General features: G+C 37.1%; 1 protein-coding gene across 3 annotated transcripts in view; it reads right to left on the bottom strand.

Moving 5' to 3' along the window:
- Positions 1-17881, bottom strand: part of rhbdl3 (rhomboid, veinlet-like 3 (Drosophila)) — a 71004-nt gene extending 53123 nt beyond the window's left edge. Inside the window, exons 1-3 of one of the 3 annotated variants that reach the window (XM_026263081.1) lie at positions 17700-17881; positions 16980-17424; positions 16823-16846 (exon numbers count right to left, since the gene is read on the bottom strand). In XM_026263081.1, coding sequence (XP_026118866.1) covers positions 16823-16846; positions 16980-17075 — 120 coding nt within the window. In that variant the 5' untranslated portion in view covers positions 17076-17424; positions 17700-17881. The remainder of the gene's footprint in view (positions 1-16822; positions 16847-16979; positions 17425-17699) is intronic. The other 2 variants (XM_026263082.1, XM_026263085.1) reach the window with 2 other exon arrangements.
- Positions 17882-18331: the final 450 nt, after the last annotated feature.

The following is an 18331-nucleotide window of genomic DNA, read 5'->3' as shown; positions in this document are numbered from 1 at the left end:
CAATTCTGTTCAAAAGCTTGATCAAACCAGTTGGCAAACGAGTGAATTGGTTCATGAATCAGTTTGAATGAGTCGTTCAGTTCTCTGCCGCACGCGCTGAGTCTCTGAAGCGGTTGAAAACCAATGCAAACGGTTCTTGACTGGTGAACGAGTCAGTCTATTGTTTTCAAATAAGAGAAAATCTTGTACCTCTATCAATGAGCTAGGCATCTCAGGTTGAAGCCAGGTTTCAGTAAACACCAGAAGACTTGCTTCCTGGTACTCAAAGCAAGCTTTGATGCGTAGTTCTTCTATCTTCTGTTGTAAAGATCTAACGTTGCTCAGGTCTGCATCCTCGTAGATGAAGAAGCTGTCTGACACCACCTCCATGACTTCTTTTCCGGCTCCGTTTGCTTTCCACACTCCTTACTTTCAGACAATCCGAAAGGTTCACAGGCAAATTGTTATCAACTGAACGGTACAGAAGCAAATCCTTTCTTGTGTATGATATTGTTTGGTCGTGCTCCTCCTGGACGCCATTGTGTGCGAATAACAGACTGATGTCAGGTGCGCGATAAACAACCCAGTAAAGAGCCATATTTATATCGCCATTCAGATGACTTAAAAACCGACTAAGCTTAAAAAACAAACAAACAAACAAATAAATATCTTGTCCTCTCAACACTTTTAAGAATGTCAGCAGCAGCATGAGTCTGTGTCACCAAACGTGCAGCGCCACCGGAAGTCAAGATAGATGTTTTATTATTTGATAGTTAATTTGGACAGAGGATGTGTATGTGTCATGGTGCGCCTGTTTTATGTTTTCTATGTTTTTATTTTGGGTGACAGAATTCTTCTTTTATCTGCAAAACAAATTTTCCTGCGGGTATGATATAAAGATACCTTACCTTACCTTTATTAAGTATGAAAATAGCAAACCAAAGCCAAAACCTGGATATTTTAGGCAATATAGAAATCCATGAAATCCAAAATGGCATGTTTGGTCATACTATCATAAGTTTATCTGTCTGGCCGATGTGTTCGAGACAGGACCTTTATTTTGACAGCACTAAAATCGGCAGCGCTTGAACACACAGCGCTCATATTCTCCCACTTGTTTGCTGTCGTCGTTAACAGTCCTGTCCACAGACAGAAGTCTGTCTAATAATCAGATAGAGCTTGCAAAAAAATAAATAAAAATGTATACAAAAATGTATTGCTTTTATATTGTTAGTAATAAAAAGGCAATTATTATGTTACTTTCTCATTTGCCATCAGCATTCAGCAAATACGCATTTATATAATTTTAACATCTTTGAATGAATAATGAACATCTGATTATAAAAAACTTGCAAATTTAATCGAATCCAGCTGTGAGATCTTAAGTGTGCATTTTTATCCAGCATGATCGCATGTTATCTGCATGACGGCTGGTCTGTGAGAATTGAATACAGACAGGAGGAGAGTTCATTTACATTTAATCATTTAGCAGACGCTTTTATCCAATGCAACTAACAAATGAGAACAATAGAAGCAGTCAGGTCAACAAGAGAACAACAACAGTATACAAGTGCCATGACAAGTCTCAGTTAGTCTAGTATAGAACGCATAGCCAGGTTTTTTTTTTTTTTTTAATGAAAAGACAAGAAAAGGAAAAGTGCTAGTATTAGCACTAGTATTAGTTCAGCTTCACTGGAGATATGCAATTGACAAACTTTAAACTCGTGATTTCAAATTATGCTGTTCTTCATGCTTTTTCCCAATTTCATATTCATGTAATTTTCACTGTGTGCTGTATGTAAAATTAGTGTTACCATGGCTTTCTTTGAAAAAATAAAATAAAATAATGTGATTCCAAATGCACACAAACTTTCCAGAATAATGGGTGCCCTTTTGGTTACAGTGTTTACTTCCTTTTTAATTATATTTTTATTAAATATTTGTTTATTTGTGAAAATACTTTGTCATTTAAATTATAAGCATGTTTATTTTACACATTTATTTTTTAATCCATTTTCAAATGATTATAAATTTCTTAAATATTAAATAAAATTATATCGGCCTTCGGCCACTCTGCTTTACAGGATATTGGCATCGCCATCGGCTGTCAAAAAAACAATATTGGTTGACCACTAGTATTGAGTTCATGAATATTAATGAGATCTTATTTTCCCACAATCCTCGTTTTAGCATCAGCACTGGCCAAACATGGCAGAGGAACATCCACTCATAGAAATGGCTTCTCCTTTATTTAATTTGTTTAGTCAATGAAACATGAAAATAATATTATGTAAGATTTTTAAAAAATGTTTAAAAAAGTAGTTTCATCCTATTTATTTTTTTATTGGCCACCAGGTCCTTTGTATAATTAAAAGAAAAAATTAACAAGACATTAATTTAGCTATCAATTTTTTTTACACTTTATTCAAATGCATAAAATAAAATATGCAACCAAAATGAAAAAATAATTTTTTTTTGTAAGTGTTAGATAATAATGCATCAAAAAAGTTTGATATTTTTGCAGGACATTTTTTTTAAATAATTTTTTTTTCATTTATTGTTCCATTTACATAATAATAATAATACAGAAAGAGTCGTGATGCCGCATGCCCAAATTCTTGCTGGCGTTTCTCCTTGATTAAAGGCGGGTGTGTTATAATGCAATGCTATTTTTTTTTTTTTTACCTTAAATATTGCTGTATTATTATGTACACTGACACATTCTCATATGATGAGCCAAACTATTGTATTTGTACTCTCTGCCTAATTCAGCTCTGATTTTCTTGACCAATGGGACCAAATGGGTGTGTAAAATATGAAATGATACACACTGTAATGAAAATAACGTGTATTATTTTTATATACTATGTTGTCCAGTTTTTGAAATACTGGGCCTACACTGAACAAGATGAATGATAATTGAACCTCTTGATCATGCCCGTTTTCCATTTCAATGCTACGTTATGACACTGCACTGATACACTAACTCTTCTGACAAAACATAAACATAAATGCTTTTGCTTAAAACATAATATTTAAATGAAGTATGCAACATTCTCTATCAATTGTAGCAGGTTTGGAGACAAAGATTTATAGTTATTTTATAGTTATACAGTATATTTTAACCAGTGAACACTGAATTGTTGATATCAAGAATTCATATCATGAGAAGGAATAAACGTCAAAACGGCTTGCCATACTGGGGGAAGTAGCAGTTTAGGCCGCCCCTGTTTTTAAAGCTATTCTACAAACTTAAGTGAAAATGTAATTGATTGCACCATTCATTCTCAATACTGCAATCACTCACCATAAACCCTGACAAAAGGCACTCATATCAGTAAGTAAAAGAAAAGGGCAACAGTTTTTCACTGTCTTGATCTTCATTCACTCTTTTTTTTTCTTCAGCCCACCCTGAGTTGACCTTAAGTTCAGCCTAAAAAGAATCAGTGTCTTTCTTCATAGAGATTTATGGTCTCTAATAGAGGGGGACCAGCCCAGCAGTGACTCACAGGGGGCTCGGATTCATCTCTATATTCAGCAGAGGGAGTTATGTTGTAGAGGGCCATGGGACCAGGAGGTCACTGTCTGAGACATTTTCAAGGTTGCCATCTGGGGCCCAAAAGAACCCATCATTGGCCCTTCATGTTATTGTCATTCCTATAAGCCTCCAGACTGTTAAAAAAAGCTCTGCAATAAAGAGAAAAAAGCTCTCTTTTGAAGAAATTGTTCAGTTCTGTTAAGGCCAAAGGGCATTTGATTGTTATTGGCTCACTTGTGTTCCTGCTTTCTGCTTCAGTCATCCAGCAAGCTGCCATGTGGAGGTCGTGGGAGCAGAGATCACTCTCCATTCTCTATCTGTGCCATAATCCTATTGCTGTAATCCCCAGAGGTCAGTCCTTCTCTTTTATTCTGCCTTTCTTTTTTTTACTTTTAGTCTCTCTCTCTCTCTCTCTCTCTCTCTTTCTCTCCCTTGATTAATTTTTTTAATCCATATTTTTGAGATTCTCTCTTTATTGTTCGATCTCCCTACCTAATATGTGTCTTTTTCTTCCTTTTTTTTCTGTTGTTTGGTTGTTTTATTCAAGCTTATAGTATAGCCTTGTCCCAGACCTCCCTTTGCAAAACCATCAAAAAATATTATTAATTAATTATTAAATAATTATTATATTAATTTAACTATTATAATATAAATAGAGAGCTGAAATAGACAGACTATATCATTAATGTGTCATTTTCCAATCAAGATGTCATTCTGTTAAAGCGCACATCAGATGCAAAATTCACTTTTTACATGGTGTTAAGGTTTACATGGTGAACTTCAATGTGTGTTGGCAGTGTGTGTACATAACCACTCTAAAATGATAAAAATCCACCCAATGCATTTTTTTAATCCCCACAAATCATAAGCACTTTCTCAGATCAAGCCGTTCACAGATTCTTGGCAAAGTGCCCAGGCCCCTCCCAAGACAGTTGACGAACACTGCCATATTAGCATAGACTTGGTTGCCTTTGTAGAAGTTTTATAAAGGTGTTTGTTAAAGGCAAGGCAAGGTAACGCAAGTTTATTTATATAGCACATTTCGTAAATAATGGTAATTCAAAGTGCTTTACATAAAATAAAATAAAAAAAGGCATTTATAATCTTTTAAAATGATTAAAAATGTATTTAAAATGAATTTAAGACATCGCACAGTGCTCATTCAATAAATGCACAGCTAAACAGATGAGTTTTGTGTCTAGATTTAAAAATGGCTAATGTTTTATAACATCTGATCTCTTCTGGAAGCTGATTCTAACTGTGGGCAGCATAATAACTAAAAGCAGATTCCCCTTGGCATTTCACTCGTGGTCTGTTAGGTTTATATTCAGTGAGCATATCTGCAATGTATTTCGGTCCTAGGTTATTGAGTGATTTATAAATGAGTAAAAGTACTTTAAAATCAATCCTAATTCTAACTGGAAGCCAGTGTAAGGACCTGAGGACTGGTCTGATATGCTCAGTTTTTCTGGTTCTAGTCAGAATCATAGCAGCACGGTTCTGGGTGAGCTGCGGCTGTCTAATGGTCTTCTTGGGAAGGCAGGTGAGGAGACCATTACAATAGTCCGCCCTGCTTGTGATAAAGGCATGAACAAGTTTCTCCAGGTCCTGACTGGAAACATTGAACTCTTGCAATGTTTTTTAGATGACAGTTAGCTGATTTAGTTACTGCTTTGACATGACTATTGAAACTAAGTTCAATCTCCAGAATCACACCAAGATTCCTGACTTCAGAGGCACTTCAGTTTTTTTCCTTTTTAACTAAAGAAAGTTCTGGCACATCTAACTGTTAATTTCATCAATGCATTGGCAAAGGGAGTCAATGAGGCTGTAGTCATTTTGTGATTAGGCTAGGTAAATCTGGATATCATTAGCATAGCTGATTATTTGGCTTAGTGGGAGCATATTAAAGACTAATATCATTGTAAACGGAGCTGTTTTTGAAAAGGTAAAAAGGGTGTTGTTTATTGAGAAATTTTAACCAAAGTACACAATAGACTTTCCATGAAGACCATAAAGAATCATACCAACTTTTGGAAGATGGGCATCCAATGTCCCCTTAAAATTATTTCAAGAGTACTAAAATATAATTTAATTATGTGTATGTTATATAAAATTCTAGTTATAAAATTAGCCCTGGCAGGACAAGTCAGCCATTTTATTAGAAAAAAATGTTAATTTCTATCATAAAATTACTTAATACACAATAAACATAAAACATAATTCAAGATAAAAAAAGTAGAAAAGGAATATGAAAATACTTGACAATTACAATGGGAAAAAAGTGCCCAAAGTTATAGGTAAATCATTTATATATGGGGCATACAAACTGTAATTGAACAGAAAACTGCTTATTGCAAGAAAGCTTCCAAACACAAAAGAGATTTTCAAATTTACATGCACTGTCTGAACATCATAGCCACCATAATATAATGCTCTGCTGACCTCCCAAAACACTTGAACTGACCAATTTTGCACAACCTAACATCCTTTTTTGGAACAAAAATTTTCCTCAGAATTTGCACAACTATATAGTTTTACTGCAATCCTACAGGGTACAAAACAGGGACAAACAGGTCTGTTTTTGTAATGAGGAACAAACAAGGAAGTGATCTTCATATCAGATCAGGAGGGTATTCCTACTCAATGTTTCAGGCCATGTCCACACGTACACTGAGTTTTTCCTTCTTCCATTTAAAAAAAAAAAAAATCTCTGTCCACATGAAAACGCAAACGCAGGCCAAGAAGCACTGTCAAGACCATGCCAAACCAACAGGTGGCGATGTAATCTCAACCGTAAATCCATGTTGGCCAATCAAAAGCCTGAAAAAGTTTCCAGTAGGCGGAGATAACAGCGCTGGCTCCAACGCCAAAGCCAAAAACGCCGGTTTCCCTATCTGCACGAAAACACTGCAACCAGAGTTTTTGAAAAACTTCACCCTGGCAGGCATTTTCAAAAATAGGTTTTAGTAACCTGCCACTGCGTTTGCGTGTGGACGAATGGCCAAACCATATAGAAAAAGCTTTGCTTGTTTGGACAGGGCCTCGGGTACACACAACCCAAGCTAATAAAAACTGTTGTTCATCAACATCAGTGTATATGAAGATACCAAATAACCCCAGAACCAAAAACAATCTTATAAACTGCGGCTCACCACAGTGTTTCAAATCTTCAAATCCTTAATTTGTATGACGACAGAAAGGCTCCACACTACACACTCTAAAGACTGAAGTCTTCTAATTAAGTCATAAATCAGGATTACTGGCTTGTAATTAAGCATAAACACAGGCGGGACACCCATGCTTAGAGATAGACACTTAAGATTTTGAGAGGGAAGATACTTATAGAGGTTAAAAAAATAAAATCATAAAATCATACCTATTGAAATTTATGTACACATACCTCAGGCACATGCACACACAACACGACAAGGCAGCTGCTGCCTCATGAAGTCAAATGAAAAGCTAATGGATTTAGAGGCCTGAAACAAACATTTGACCGCAAATATATGAAGGATGCATAACTGCAGAATTCATGCATAACAAAGCTCTAAATCAATAAAGGATTGACAGTTCCTCCAGCTATAAAAAGACTAACACACTTCAGAAACACTGTAAGAATAATGACTTTAATCTCCAGCATAAAAACGGATATGTAGTACATTTTACTTTGGTTGACATGATCATCCAAAGCAAGTTAACTGTGCACTTTTCAGGGACACAGATTATTTCCCTGAAGTATTCTGGGATTTGTTGCTCGCTTTATAGTGAGTAGGTGATGCAGATCATATCAGTTCACATTAGTTCTGCTAAAAAATGGAAGTCAGGTTTCATTAAGACTCCTGATATCATCATTAAAAGTTTGTTGCTAGCGGCCTTGAAGTAGGCTGGTGCTGCCACTTCTATATTGAAGCCACCACCTTCATCTACCAACTTCATGTAGTGCTAAACCACAGGGAATAAAAACATTAAAATGATTAGAAATCATAAAATCTTTGTCTGCACCTGAAACTTGGATCTGGCGAGGAAATCAAGTTCTAAAGTAACAAAATTTTATTATATATTGAGTACATGAAAATACTTTATATCTCAGGAATGAACCAGTCTGCCAATGGAGTTAGATTAAATGACAATAAGCGGGCTTCAAGTGAACCCAAAATAATAATAATAATAAGAAGAAATGGTTGGTAAGCTTTTATCAACATTAAACCTGTTAAACAAGACATTTCTTGAAAAAGGCAATATGTTTTGACATGCTGGAATGTGTCTGCAGTGTATAAAAGTTTCATTTTCACATGTATGCAGACACATGCTGACAGGTAATAAATCTAAGCTATACTGTAAGATGCACAGAAAATCCTCCGTGGCTGAAACTTTAGCTGTGACAATAGTAGCGTTTTAATCTTAAAAATTTGAAATGCTTCAGTGTCTGATCACATCAACTACATGTAGAAGCACTGAAATCTGAGTATCACCTTTCAAACACCCTGAAACTACTATAGTGAAACCTACAGTCACGGCTCGCATGTCACACAACACCGCGGACTGTTTCACAGGATTAGAATAGAAGTGTAAATTTAAAACTTATGAACGGTGGTGTACATTTAATTAACTTCACAGTGTGTGTGTGTGTTCTCTGTTGTGTATGTGCACTTTGGATGGGTTTAATGTAGAGCACGGGGAAGTGAATTAACAGCACTCTTCCACCCTCAATACCCATGGCTGAAGTGCCTTTGAGCAAGGCAATGAACCCCCAGTTGCTCCCCGGTTGCTGAATATAGCTGCCCACTCCTTTGGGTGTGTGTTCTCATGGTGTGTTCCCTACTCACTGTTGTGTGTGCCCTTGGATGGGTTAAATGCAGAGCACCAATTCCGAGTATGGGTTACCATACAGGTGCTTTTCAATAAATTAGAATGTCGTGAAAAAAGTTCATTTCATTAATTCAACTCAAATTGTGAAACTTGTATATTAAATAAATTAAATGCACACAGACTGAAGTAGTTTAAGTCTTTGGTTCTTTTAACTGTGATGATTTTGGCTCACATTCAACAAAAACACACCAATTTTGCTATCTTAACAAATTAGATGATGAGATGCTAATCAACTCAAAACACCTGCAAAAGTTTCCTGAGCCTTCAGAATGGTCTCTCAGTTTGGTTCACTAGGCTACACAATCATGGGGAAGACTGCTTATCTGACAGTAGTCCAGAAGACAATCATTGTGACCCTTCACAAGGAGGGTAAGCCACAAACATTGATTGCCAAAGAAGCTGGCTGTTCACAGAGTGCTGTATCTAAGCATGTTAACAGAAAGTTGAGTGGAAGGAAAAGTGTGGAAGAAAAAGACGCACAATCAACCAAGAGAACCGCAGTCTTATGAGAATTGTCAAGCAAAATCGATTCAAGAATTTGAGTGAACTTAACAAGGAATGGACTGAGGCTGGTGTCAAGGCATACAGATGTGTCAAGGAATTTGGCTACAGTTGTCATATTCCTCTTATTAAGCCACTCCTGAACCATGTATAATGCCAGAGGTGTCTTACCTGAGTCCTGAGGCAAAGGAGAAGAAGAACTGGACGGTGCCCAGTGGTCCAAAGTCTTCTTTTCAGATGAAAGCAAGTTTTGTATTTCATTTGGAAACCAAGGTACCAGAGTCTGGAGAAAGGTTGGAGAAGCTCAAGTTGCCACAATACCACAAGTTGCTTGAAGTCCAGTGTTAAGTTTTCACAGTCTGTGATAATTTGGGGTGCAATGTCATATGCTGGTGTTAGTCCATTGTGTTTTTTGAAAACTAAAGTCACTGCACCCATTTAACAAAAATTTTTTGAGCAGTTCATGCTTCCTTCTCCTGACCAGCTTTTTGAAGATGCTAATGTCACTTTCCAGCAGGATTTGGCACCTGCCCATACTGCCAAAAGCACCAAAAGTTGGTTAACTGACAATGGTGATAGTGTGCTTGACTGGCCAGCAAACTCACCAGACCTGAACCCCATAGAAGAGAATCTATGTGGTATTGTCAAGAGGAAAATAAGAAACAAGAGAACAAAAATGCAGATGAGCTGAAGGCCACTGTCAAAGAAACCTGGGCTTTTATACCAACTCAGCAGTGCCACAAACTGATCACCTCCATGCCACGGAGAAATTGAGGCAGTAATTAAAGCAAAATGAGCCCCTACCAAGTACTGAGTACATGTACAGTAAATGAACATTTCCAGCAGGCCAACAATTCACAAAAAATGTTGTCAAAACTACTTCAGTCTGTGTGCATTGAATTTATTTAATACACGATTTTCACAATTTGAATTACTGAAATAAATGAACTTTTCCAATATATTGTTGGGTTCTTTATAACACAGCAAGTTAGATCAGCCCAGTGGTTACGTTATAGTAATTATGCAGTGATATGGAACTTGTAATGCAGTGAGTCACACAGTATGTTAATTTAAAAGCTATTAAAAGTTAGTCAGAGGATTCATGAGATGGATTCAAACCAATAACTGCTAATATTGTGAGTTTTTCATTGTCAGAACCAACACGAATAATTTGCTAATTAATCAGACTACACACGTCATGCTGTATGTTTTGTTGCATGCAGTGTAATAAAGAAATACCATGTTCTGCAACACACTTGTGGTTCATCACATCATAAATGTGTACATTTAAGTTAAGCTTACCAAATAACTTAAATTTAATTAACTGAATTTGAGATTATATGTGTTTTTCTGACAGGACATTAAGGCACACATGACTCTTTTACTTCCACTGTCTTCAGTCTGCTTTTATTTTTATTTTATTTTTTTTTATCAAAAGGACACTACACTAACTGTAGGGACTGCTTTCCAGGAGGAACATAGGGTGTTTAACTGAAGGACTCACTTATGAGAAGTCTCAGTGACTCATGTGTTTCCCCTACCTGAGATTTAACATGAAACTTTCATCTCTGACCACTATACTGTCACCACCCCCACATATGAGCAGATGCTGATCACATACTGTGTATATGTGAGTATGAGAGAGATAGCTGTGTGTTGGGCAGACAGCAGGTGGGCTGTGAGCTCAATTTTCAGCCAAAGTGACAAGAACAGTAGAGCATGAACGCAATCAAGCTTCTTTATTTTGGACACACAGCTGTCAAACATGTAGCCATTGACATCCTTATGCCCAGTCTCTCTGTTTCTTCTATCATTCTCCTCCTTTTATTCTGGACTCTAGACCGAAGGATGGCACAATTCACTCCAGCTGTGTTTACACTGCCGGAAAAAATCTAATTTTTTGCCCAGATCTGAAACAGGTTGGAATTTGAACAAAGAGGAAGGATTCATATGTTCAGGTGTTATTGTTGACAAAATAAAAAAATAAAATCTATGTGTTTAAATATTTAAACTTAAAATTGAATGAAATTACATAGTGCCTTTATTATATAGTAGACAGTATAAATCTATCCATCTATCAGTTTATCTAGACAAATGTTATATAAACATATAAACTTTATTCAGTATTAAAAAAAGCGTCAAATCAAGGACACAACTATGCAATCTCCAGTGGTCCTGGATGGGACTGTGTCTTGCAGAGTTGTGCTCCAACTTGCCTCAACACACCTGCCTGGAAGTTTCTAATATACCAAGTACAAAGTCACTAGACAGAAAGTCTGCTACCTTTAGCCAAAGAAGAATTATGGCTAATGCTAAGCTGAATAAACAGCTGTTTAGAGGAAACAGCTTATACTTTGTGACCCTGGACCACAAAACCAGTCATACGGGTAAATTTTTCAAAATTGAGATTTAGCTGAATAAATAATCTTTCCATTGATGTATGGTTTGTTTGGATATGACAATATTTGGTTGAGATACAACTATTTGAAAATCTGGCAAACCATTTAAATATTGAGAAAATTGCCTTTTAAATTGTCTAATTGAAGTCCTTAGTAATGCATATTACTAATCAAAAATTAAGTTTTTATATATTTATGGTAGGAAATGTACAAAATATCTTCATGGAACATGATCTTTACTTAACAGTCTAATGATTTATGGCATAAAAGAAAAAAATATATAATTTTGACTCATACAATGTATTGTGGCTAGTTACAAATATAATCTGTGCTACTTGGTTTTGTGGTACAGGGTCACATTTAATAAATCTTCAACATGTTTTACACTAAATGACTTATCCAGGGAAAGCATCTTTATTCTGAAACGGCCACAAACATCCGGGTTCTGAGGGGTCATACGTGTTGATTCCCCACGTATAGTGTAAGCAGTCAAATCGCAACTCGACGATCGGACCTTACAGTGAGCGCATAATATGCGCATAATAGCGAGCTTTGGCTTTACATCGCATGCGATCTACTCGTACAGAGTTGGTTCCTTGACGAAATCGCACAGAAATCACATAGTGATACAGTGACACAGTGATACAGGGGGGCTTAAAACAAACTCTGCCTAGTAAAACCATTGTTACCTGTTTCAGGTGTGATTTATTAATTAGGATTGGAGCTAAACTCTGCAGGACATCACTTGGATAAATTCAAACGGGCCCCCACATTCGGGGTTGTGGAGGGGGATGTTGGTCTCCCCTCGGCAGAAACAACATTCTTTCTGCCGAGAAAAATCATGTTCCTCCCGGTAGAAATTACTCTCCGCGTTCACCTCTGTAGAAATTGTGCACCACATTCCCCCTTCTCAGAACCCCAACACCCCCCCCCCCCCATTGTCAGGTACTTGGACTCGTCCCTAACCAGAGCAGTTCTGTGTATCCACACATTCACCATGCTTTTTGACAACCGTTTTACACAGTTCAAAGAAGACATCTGCACTGGTTGTTAACTTGCTCCCCACTTCCAAGCACCAGAGTCCTACTGAACTGATATTTTTAGCAACTGTCTATTTTTTTTTTTTTTTCAAACACTTCAGGATTTTTGCACGCTTTGAAAGTTGGAGATTCCCTCTTATTATCACTCTTAGAAGTAAAGTGTCAGAGAAAGAGTGGGCTGTGAAGAAAGAATACAGAGCGAGGGAGAGACAAGGAAAGTACACTGAAAATTAAACAAGAGATATTGGACAATGACTCGCTGCTTGTGCCTGAAAACAGAAACAAGGCCACATATAGAGATATTTGGCAAACTTTCATCCCTGAATGTCAAGAAACACAAAGAGCTCAGGGACACACACAATGTATGTGATTGTTATGCGTTAATTGGCCACTGGGACATACAGGATTGCGTATATGCACACGGCCCCCTTCTCTGTCGCTTTCTTTTTTTTATTCCTTTCGTCCTTTCATAGACAAAACCTCTCTCAGCTTGTAGAATGAGCGATAAGGAGCAGGTGGTGAGCAACGGCACACTAATGGGCTGCCTCTTCAAAATACCAGAGATTTTAAATGTCCCTTGTTAAATAGAAGTACATTTTAAATATACTTCTTATAATTTAGAACAGGGATGGGCAACTGGCAGCCCATCCAATGGATCATATTAGACATGGATGATACATTTTAAAACATTTGAAAAACAAGTCGCATAAAGATTGCTTTCAGTTTTATGATATTAATAGGCTACTATCTCCAACCAGGTGAGGTCACTACTTTACAGCCGCTCCCCATTTTAATTTCAGAGTAGTAGCACTCTAATGTAAACATCTGCCTTGTCCATATACACTTGATCACTTGACTACTTATATGACGTATGTCCTGTATTTGGCTCAAGTGTCCAAGTGAGGATGAAGACCATAAGTGTGTATACAACTTTTAATTACCTGAGGTGACACACTTTAATTTCCGTCTTCAGCTAAATTATTTACATTTAAGGCCATGAAAACTCTAAAATGGTACAAAAAGTCTAAATTATAAGAAGGGGAGGAAAGACAAGAATATCTAGCTACGTATATCGATTAATTTAATAATTAAACTTCAAAAGGCTACGATTTCACTGAATAAATCTGAGCGCTGCACGCCAGCTTTGTGTACTGCGTTTACTGGGGAAACAACTATATTTTCACCTCCAAGATCGTCATCTGTGTTCCGTTCATCTTTGGAACACAGTTTAAGATATTTTAGATTTAGTCAGAGAGCTTTCTGTCCTTCCATTAAAAAATGTAGGTACGGTATACTATCCATGTCCAGAAAGGTAATAAAAACATCATCAAAGTAGTCCTACAAACGCTATTGGGCGCACCAGAAAACACGTCAGCAGCGTTGTACATCAACTTTGATGATGTTTTTATTACCTTTCTGGTCATAGACATTGATGTAGAAAGTAGGCGTTAATCTTCTTCTGTGGAGGCGGTTCTTAGCCATACTATTACATCATAAAGTGGCACATTCCAAAACCTGTGATTTTGGCAGATTGGCTTCAATATAAGCTGTTTTTAGACTAACAAGAAAATTTTGAGTTCTGAAACTTACAGAATGTATAGCAAAATAACCTTATATATATATCAAAAGATCAAAGGTCTTTCTTGATTTCTCAGTTCATGATCCATTTTAAATGAAGTTGCTTGTGTTTTATGGGGCTTGAAGTTGCTTGTGTTTTAAATTTTCAGCAGTTGTTTTAAGTGACTTTGGACATTGTAAAGCTAAATATATGTGGAATGTATCTACAGTATGTATTGGATTTATGTTTGGAGTATTACAGTTAGGTACCCACTGAAATCATTAATGCTAATTCTATCCACCGTATTAATTCTAAGAACCTCGTGAGCTGCAACAAATCCAAACAATGAAATAAATTCTAGCACAAAGGTCATATCTAAAACCCAGTTTATGGTAAATAGCAGCAGAATTATAACAGTGCAACAGCATCTCCTGTGAAGTTACACAACAAATATCAACCGCAAGTAATCACTTAAGGGTTCTGCTGTTAATTACTATTGTTCGATAAGTTACAGTTTATGATTTTAACAGATTTAGAGGTAATCCAAGAGTTTTGATATAACCGTCCAACAGCACTAGGCCTTTTTAACGTTTGTATGATGCTATGTGTCCGTGTTTTCAGGGATCTGGACAGGCTGTCAGTCTTGTTATTGGTGGAGATTTTTCAGTGATTTTTTCTTATTATCAGGTAACACTGTTACAGCTGTGGATTACAAATAATTGTGTTTTGTGCATTAATTCTCTCAAATGATTTGTGCAAAAACACTGCTTTATTCAGGAATTATTATTATTATTTAGGAACAAAACACCATCTTCTGCATGTTGCTCAGAGACACACAATGGTTATTTCTGCTTTGGCAAGCATTTGGAACTATTTTCATGGGGGAACAAAAATAGATAAAACTGGCAACAGCATTACCACCTCGGGTATGCTTTATTTTTGTTTTTAATAATTCAGTAGACTGTTGTCAATTTTTCCTCACATTTAAAAAAAAAAATTGTGCGTAAAAAAAGATAATTAACTAAGTCAGACCGTAATTTATGGAGAAAAAAAAAGCTAAAATAATTAGTATTGTGAGTGAGTTGAGAAACAAAATATGTCTGTTAACTGAATTACTGTATTTACTGGTTTGCAGTCATGAAACTTAAATTTACTGGGGAGAGAAGTTAGCATACTGTTATTGTAAAAGAATTGTTATCTATCTGCAATGAGTGATTTAACAGCTTTCCATGTTTACGGATTCGTTTTTTTGAATACAATCATCTAATAAGTTGTCAAAAACAAACAAGCCATTTGCTGTCATTTGCACCACAGGGTAAGAATGCAATCATCTGATGCTAACAGCTTTTCATCAGTATTCAGGTTTAAGCATATGAATATGTATGTGTGAATTATATAGTTTGTTTGAACTCTAACATTGTGTCATTAAACAACCCAGCTCCACCTCCTCTTTTTCATTAGACTGTTACATCTGCAGTCTGTGAAGCGTGTTGCTGGCCTTTAGATCCCACAATACACAATTTACAGCCTTGCAGTGACCCCAAAACTGGACTAAACCTCAAACAGCAGGCTACTTGAGGGACTCAAAGTGTTGGCTATATAAATGGAGCAGAGTGAGAGGCCCACTTGTGTGGCAGTCCCCTCCCTCCCCTGTCAAATCTAGCAGGGACGGAGGGGGTGTGCCACGAGCCTTCGGCACCCTTACAGCTCCTGTTCCCATGTCTGGCTCCCTCTTAACCCTAAAATTTCTCTTTCCCTTTATATTGATATCCATCTCTCTCTTCTGCATTTGGGCCCCCTTCATCCTTCATATCTTTATCCCTGGGGAGTATGTGTGGGGGGTCAAGGTTAGGCAGGTGCAGAGACAGCAAGAAAGCCTGAGAGCAAGGGAAAGAAAGGGCGGAGGGGGGTGCGCTCTCCGTCTGTCACCCGGCTCTCTTGTCTCCCTGCAACCACTTACTAACCCCTCCTAATGCTGGATTCTGAGTGGACCAGACTAAGAATTGTAACCATGATAGTGTATGTGTATTTAAATCACATCTTCCCCTGAGACTAGTCACAGACCAATACATTGAGATTATTAGCATCAGCCAATAACCATGTCTACTTCACCATTTAACAGAAGTGTCTATTTCCTTCCTTTGTCAGCTCCAAAGTCTACTGGCCATCTTGACAACACAATTTATGTTCATATTTGTGAATTTTGAGTAAATGTTGTATAATTTTTTTTTTTAGTTCCGTTTGTGTACAAAGTTTGTGAAGTTTTCATAAATTAACAGAATGCCTTTTAAATTGCAATTCTTGCTGACGATTCATAGTACATTATAGACCTTACACTGTGTCCCAAACAACACAGTAAACGCAATAATATACGATTTTTATAAGGCTATTCTGTCCCCCAACATCGTGGTCTGATAGCCAAGCACCCACCCCCCTCTGCCAAGTGAGGAAAGCTGAGATAGAGTTAAATTCATTAAGTGTCTAACATTACACAATTAAGAGCGTCATCTGGGCATTTAAAGTGCACTGTATTTAATTCCTTTAAACTGAGATTCAGCAAGTTCCACTTCCAGTCATTCAGAATCAAACTGAAATGCAAAACCTGAATAATGCTGGTGATACAAACTCACAAACTGAAAGAGATTTGATTCTTCAATTCTCAAATTTCCCAATCCACTTGTGCTTTCATTTAATTGTATTATGTAAATAACATAATGATGCTATAATATATAGGCTAATATTGGATGACCACTAACTGAAAATCTGTATCACTTTCCATGATTTAACCCTTTGTCTTTTGTTCGTATATTTTGTATAGAACCATTTTATCAGTTATTATCATCATATTAGTAAACAAGCAAGGTTTTTACATGTACAGATTTGCACAACACCAAACCCAAACAGACACAGTCAAGAACAAGAGCAGTAATCCTACCTTGTCAAAAAGACACTTCCATTGCTGAGTGAAGCATTTGTGTAAGATAGAGAAAGAGGTAGAAGAAAGGAGATATAGTTGAGAAAAAGATAAATCGACTCTAAAATTCATCTCTTTTCTTTTCTGCTTTTCAACAACATAAATCATGGTCACTTACATCTTCTGGAGCTACAGGAAGGACATCAGTGCTCTCTAGCACCTCGATCTCTTCACCCTCTGCGTGAGCAGCGACTGCTGGGGATGAGTTCACCATAGCCTCTGTCCCCTCTCAATTTACCCAAACAATGATTATCTCTTCTCATAAAGTTCTGCCATGATGTCTTGTTCAGGTATATTCCGTCGCATCTCGCCACATAAATGGTTTTGACAACTCCAAACTTTATGTAGAGCTAAACTGGCATTTTCCCAGCTCTGTCATTTCCTATGGCACGTGAGTTTATCCCATACTAAGGGGGTATGTGGAATTCCTCCTCGCTTTCATATTTCATTACAGAATGTTTTAGACACTGAAAATCCACGGTACGTCACACATAAGTTCGCGTTGGATTTTTAAACACGACTGTCTTTCCCAGTAGCGTCCGGATTCATCATCAAACAGTCACCTGCAAGAGAAACATCGTTTCTTTCTCAAATCCCTTATGGTATTTTGAGTTTCGTTTTAAATTATTACCATCAAGTGTCGTGTCTGGCGTAATTTTGCTCAAACTGAATACCCGGTATGTCACCAAACAAGAATGCGATAACATGATAAAGCAAAATGATCAGGTTATTTACAACAGCGGCTTGTCTTGTTTATCGTACCAACGTAAAACCACGCAAGACTAAAAATAAAACAGTGTGAAATGCGTAAGTGTTAATTTGTGGTGCGTCATTGTACCTTGCTGTTGTTTGTTTCGCATCCACAGCGCGTGCCAGCAGCGCCCGAGAAAAAAAGCGACTCCTGCCAGCATCCACAGAGCGCTTTGCCAAAGTTCACTGTGACCGAGCGAAGCGCAGACAGCATGGGGAGGTAAACGAGAGGCACCCGCCTCCTTTCACTGATCGTTGTCGCGTGGGCGCTTTTACAAGCGCTCGTCTCGAGTGATGATGGGAGATGAATATGGATGCGCGTGTATGATAGTCCATATTTCCTCATGTTCGTTTTTGTAGTTTGTCGCTGCGGTTTTTCCAGTGGATCTGTTTACTGGATCAATAAAGTACATCTATTTACAGCGACTAGGGTAATTTAAAAGAAACATGAGCAAGAGTTGTGGGTCCGATTAAAAGACAAATAACTCGCACAGAAGTCACCCTCATTGGAAATTTATTTAAAACGACTGGATTTTTCCAAATTTGCCGAACAACAATAAATGTGACACCAGTGTTAATTTTAACAGCAACTATGTTGACTAAATGTAGATGTAGGGCACGATACTAGATTTTTCATATCACGGTATTGTGGCCAAAATTTACGGTATCGATATATCGAGATATATAGGTGGTGGTAATGTTTTTTATGTTTTGCTTTGT

Source organism: Carassius auratus, chromosome 6 (genome assembly GCF_003368295.1).
Source record: "Carassius auratus strain Wakin chromosome 6, ASM336829v1, whole genome shotgun sequence".
In the NCBI taxonomy this organism is placed as follows: Eukaryota; Metazoa; Chordata; class Actinopteri; order Cypriniformes; family Cyprinidae; genus Carassius; species Carassius auratus.
This window is presented reverse-complemented; position numbering and strand designations above follow the sequence as displayed.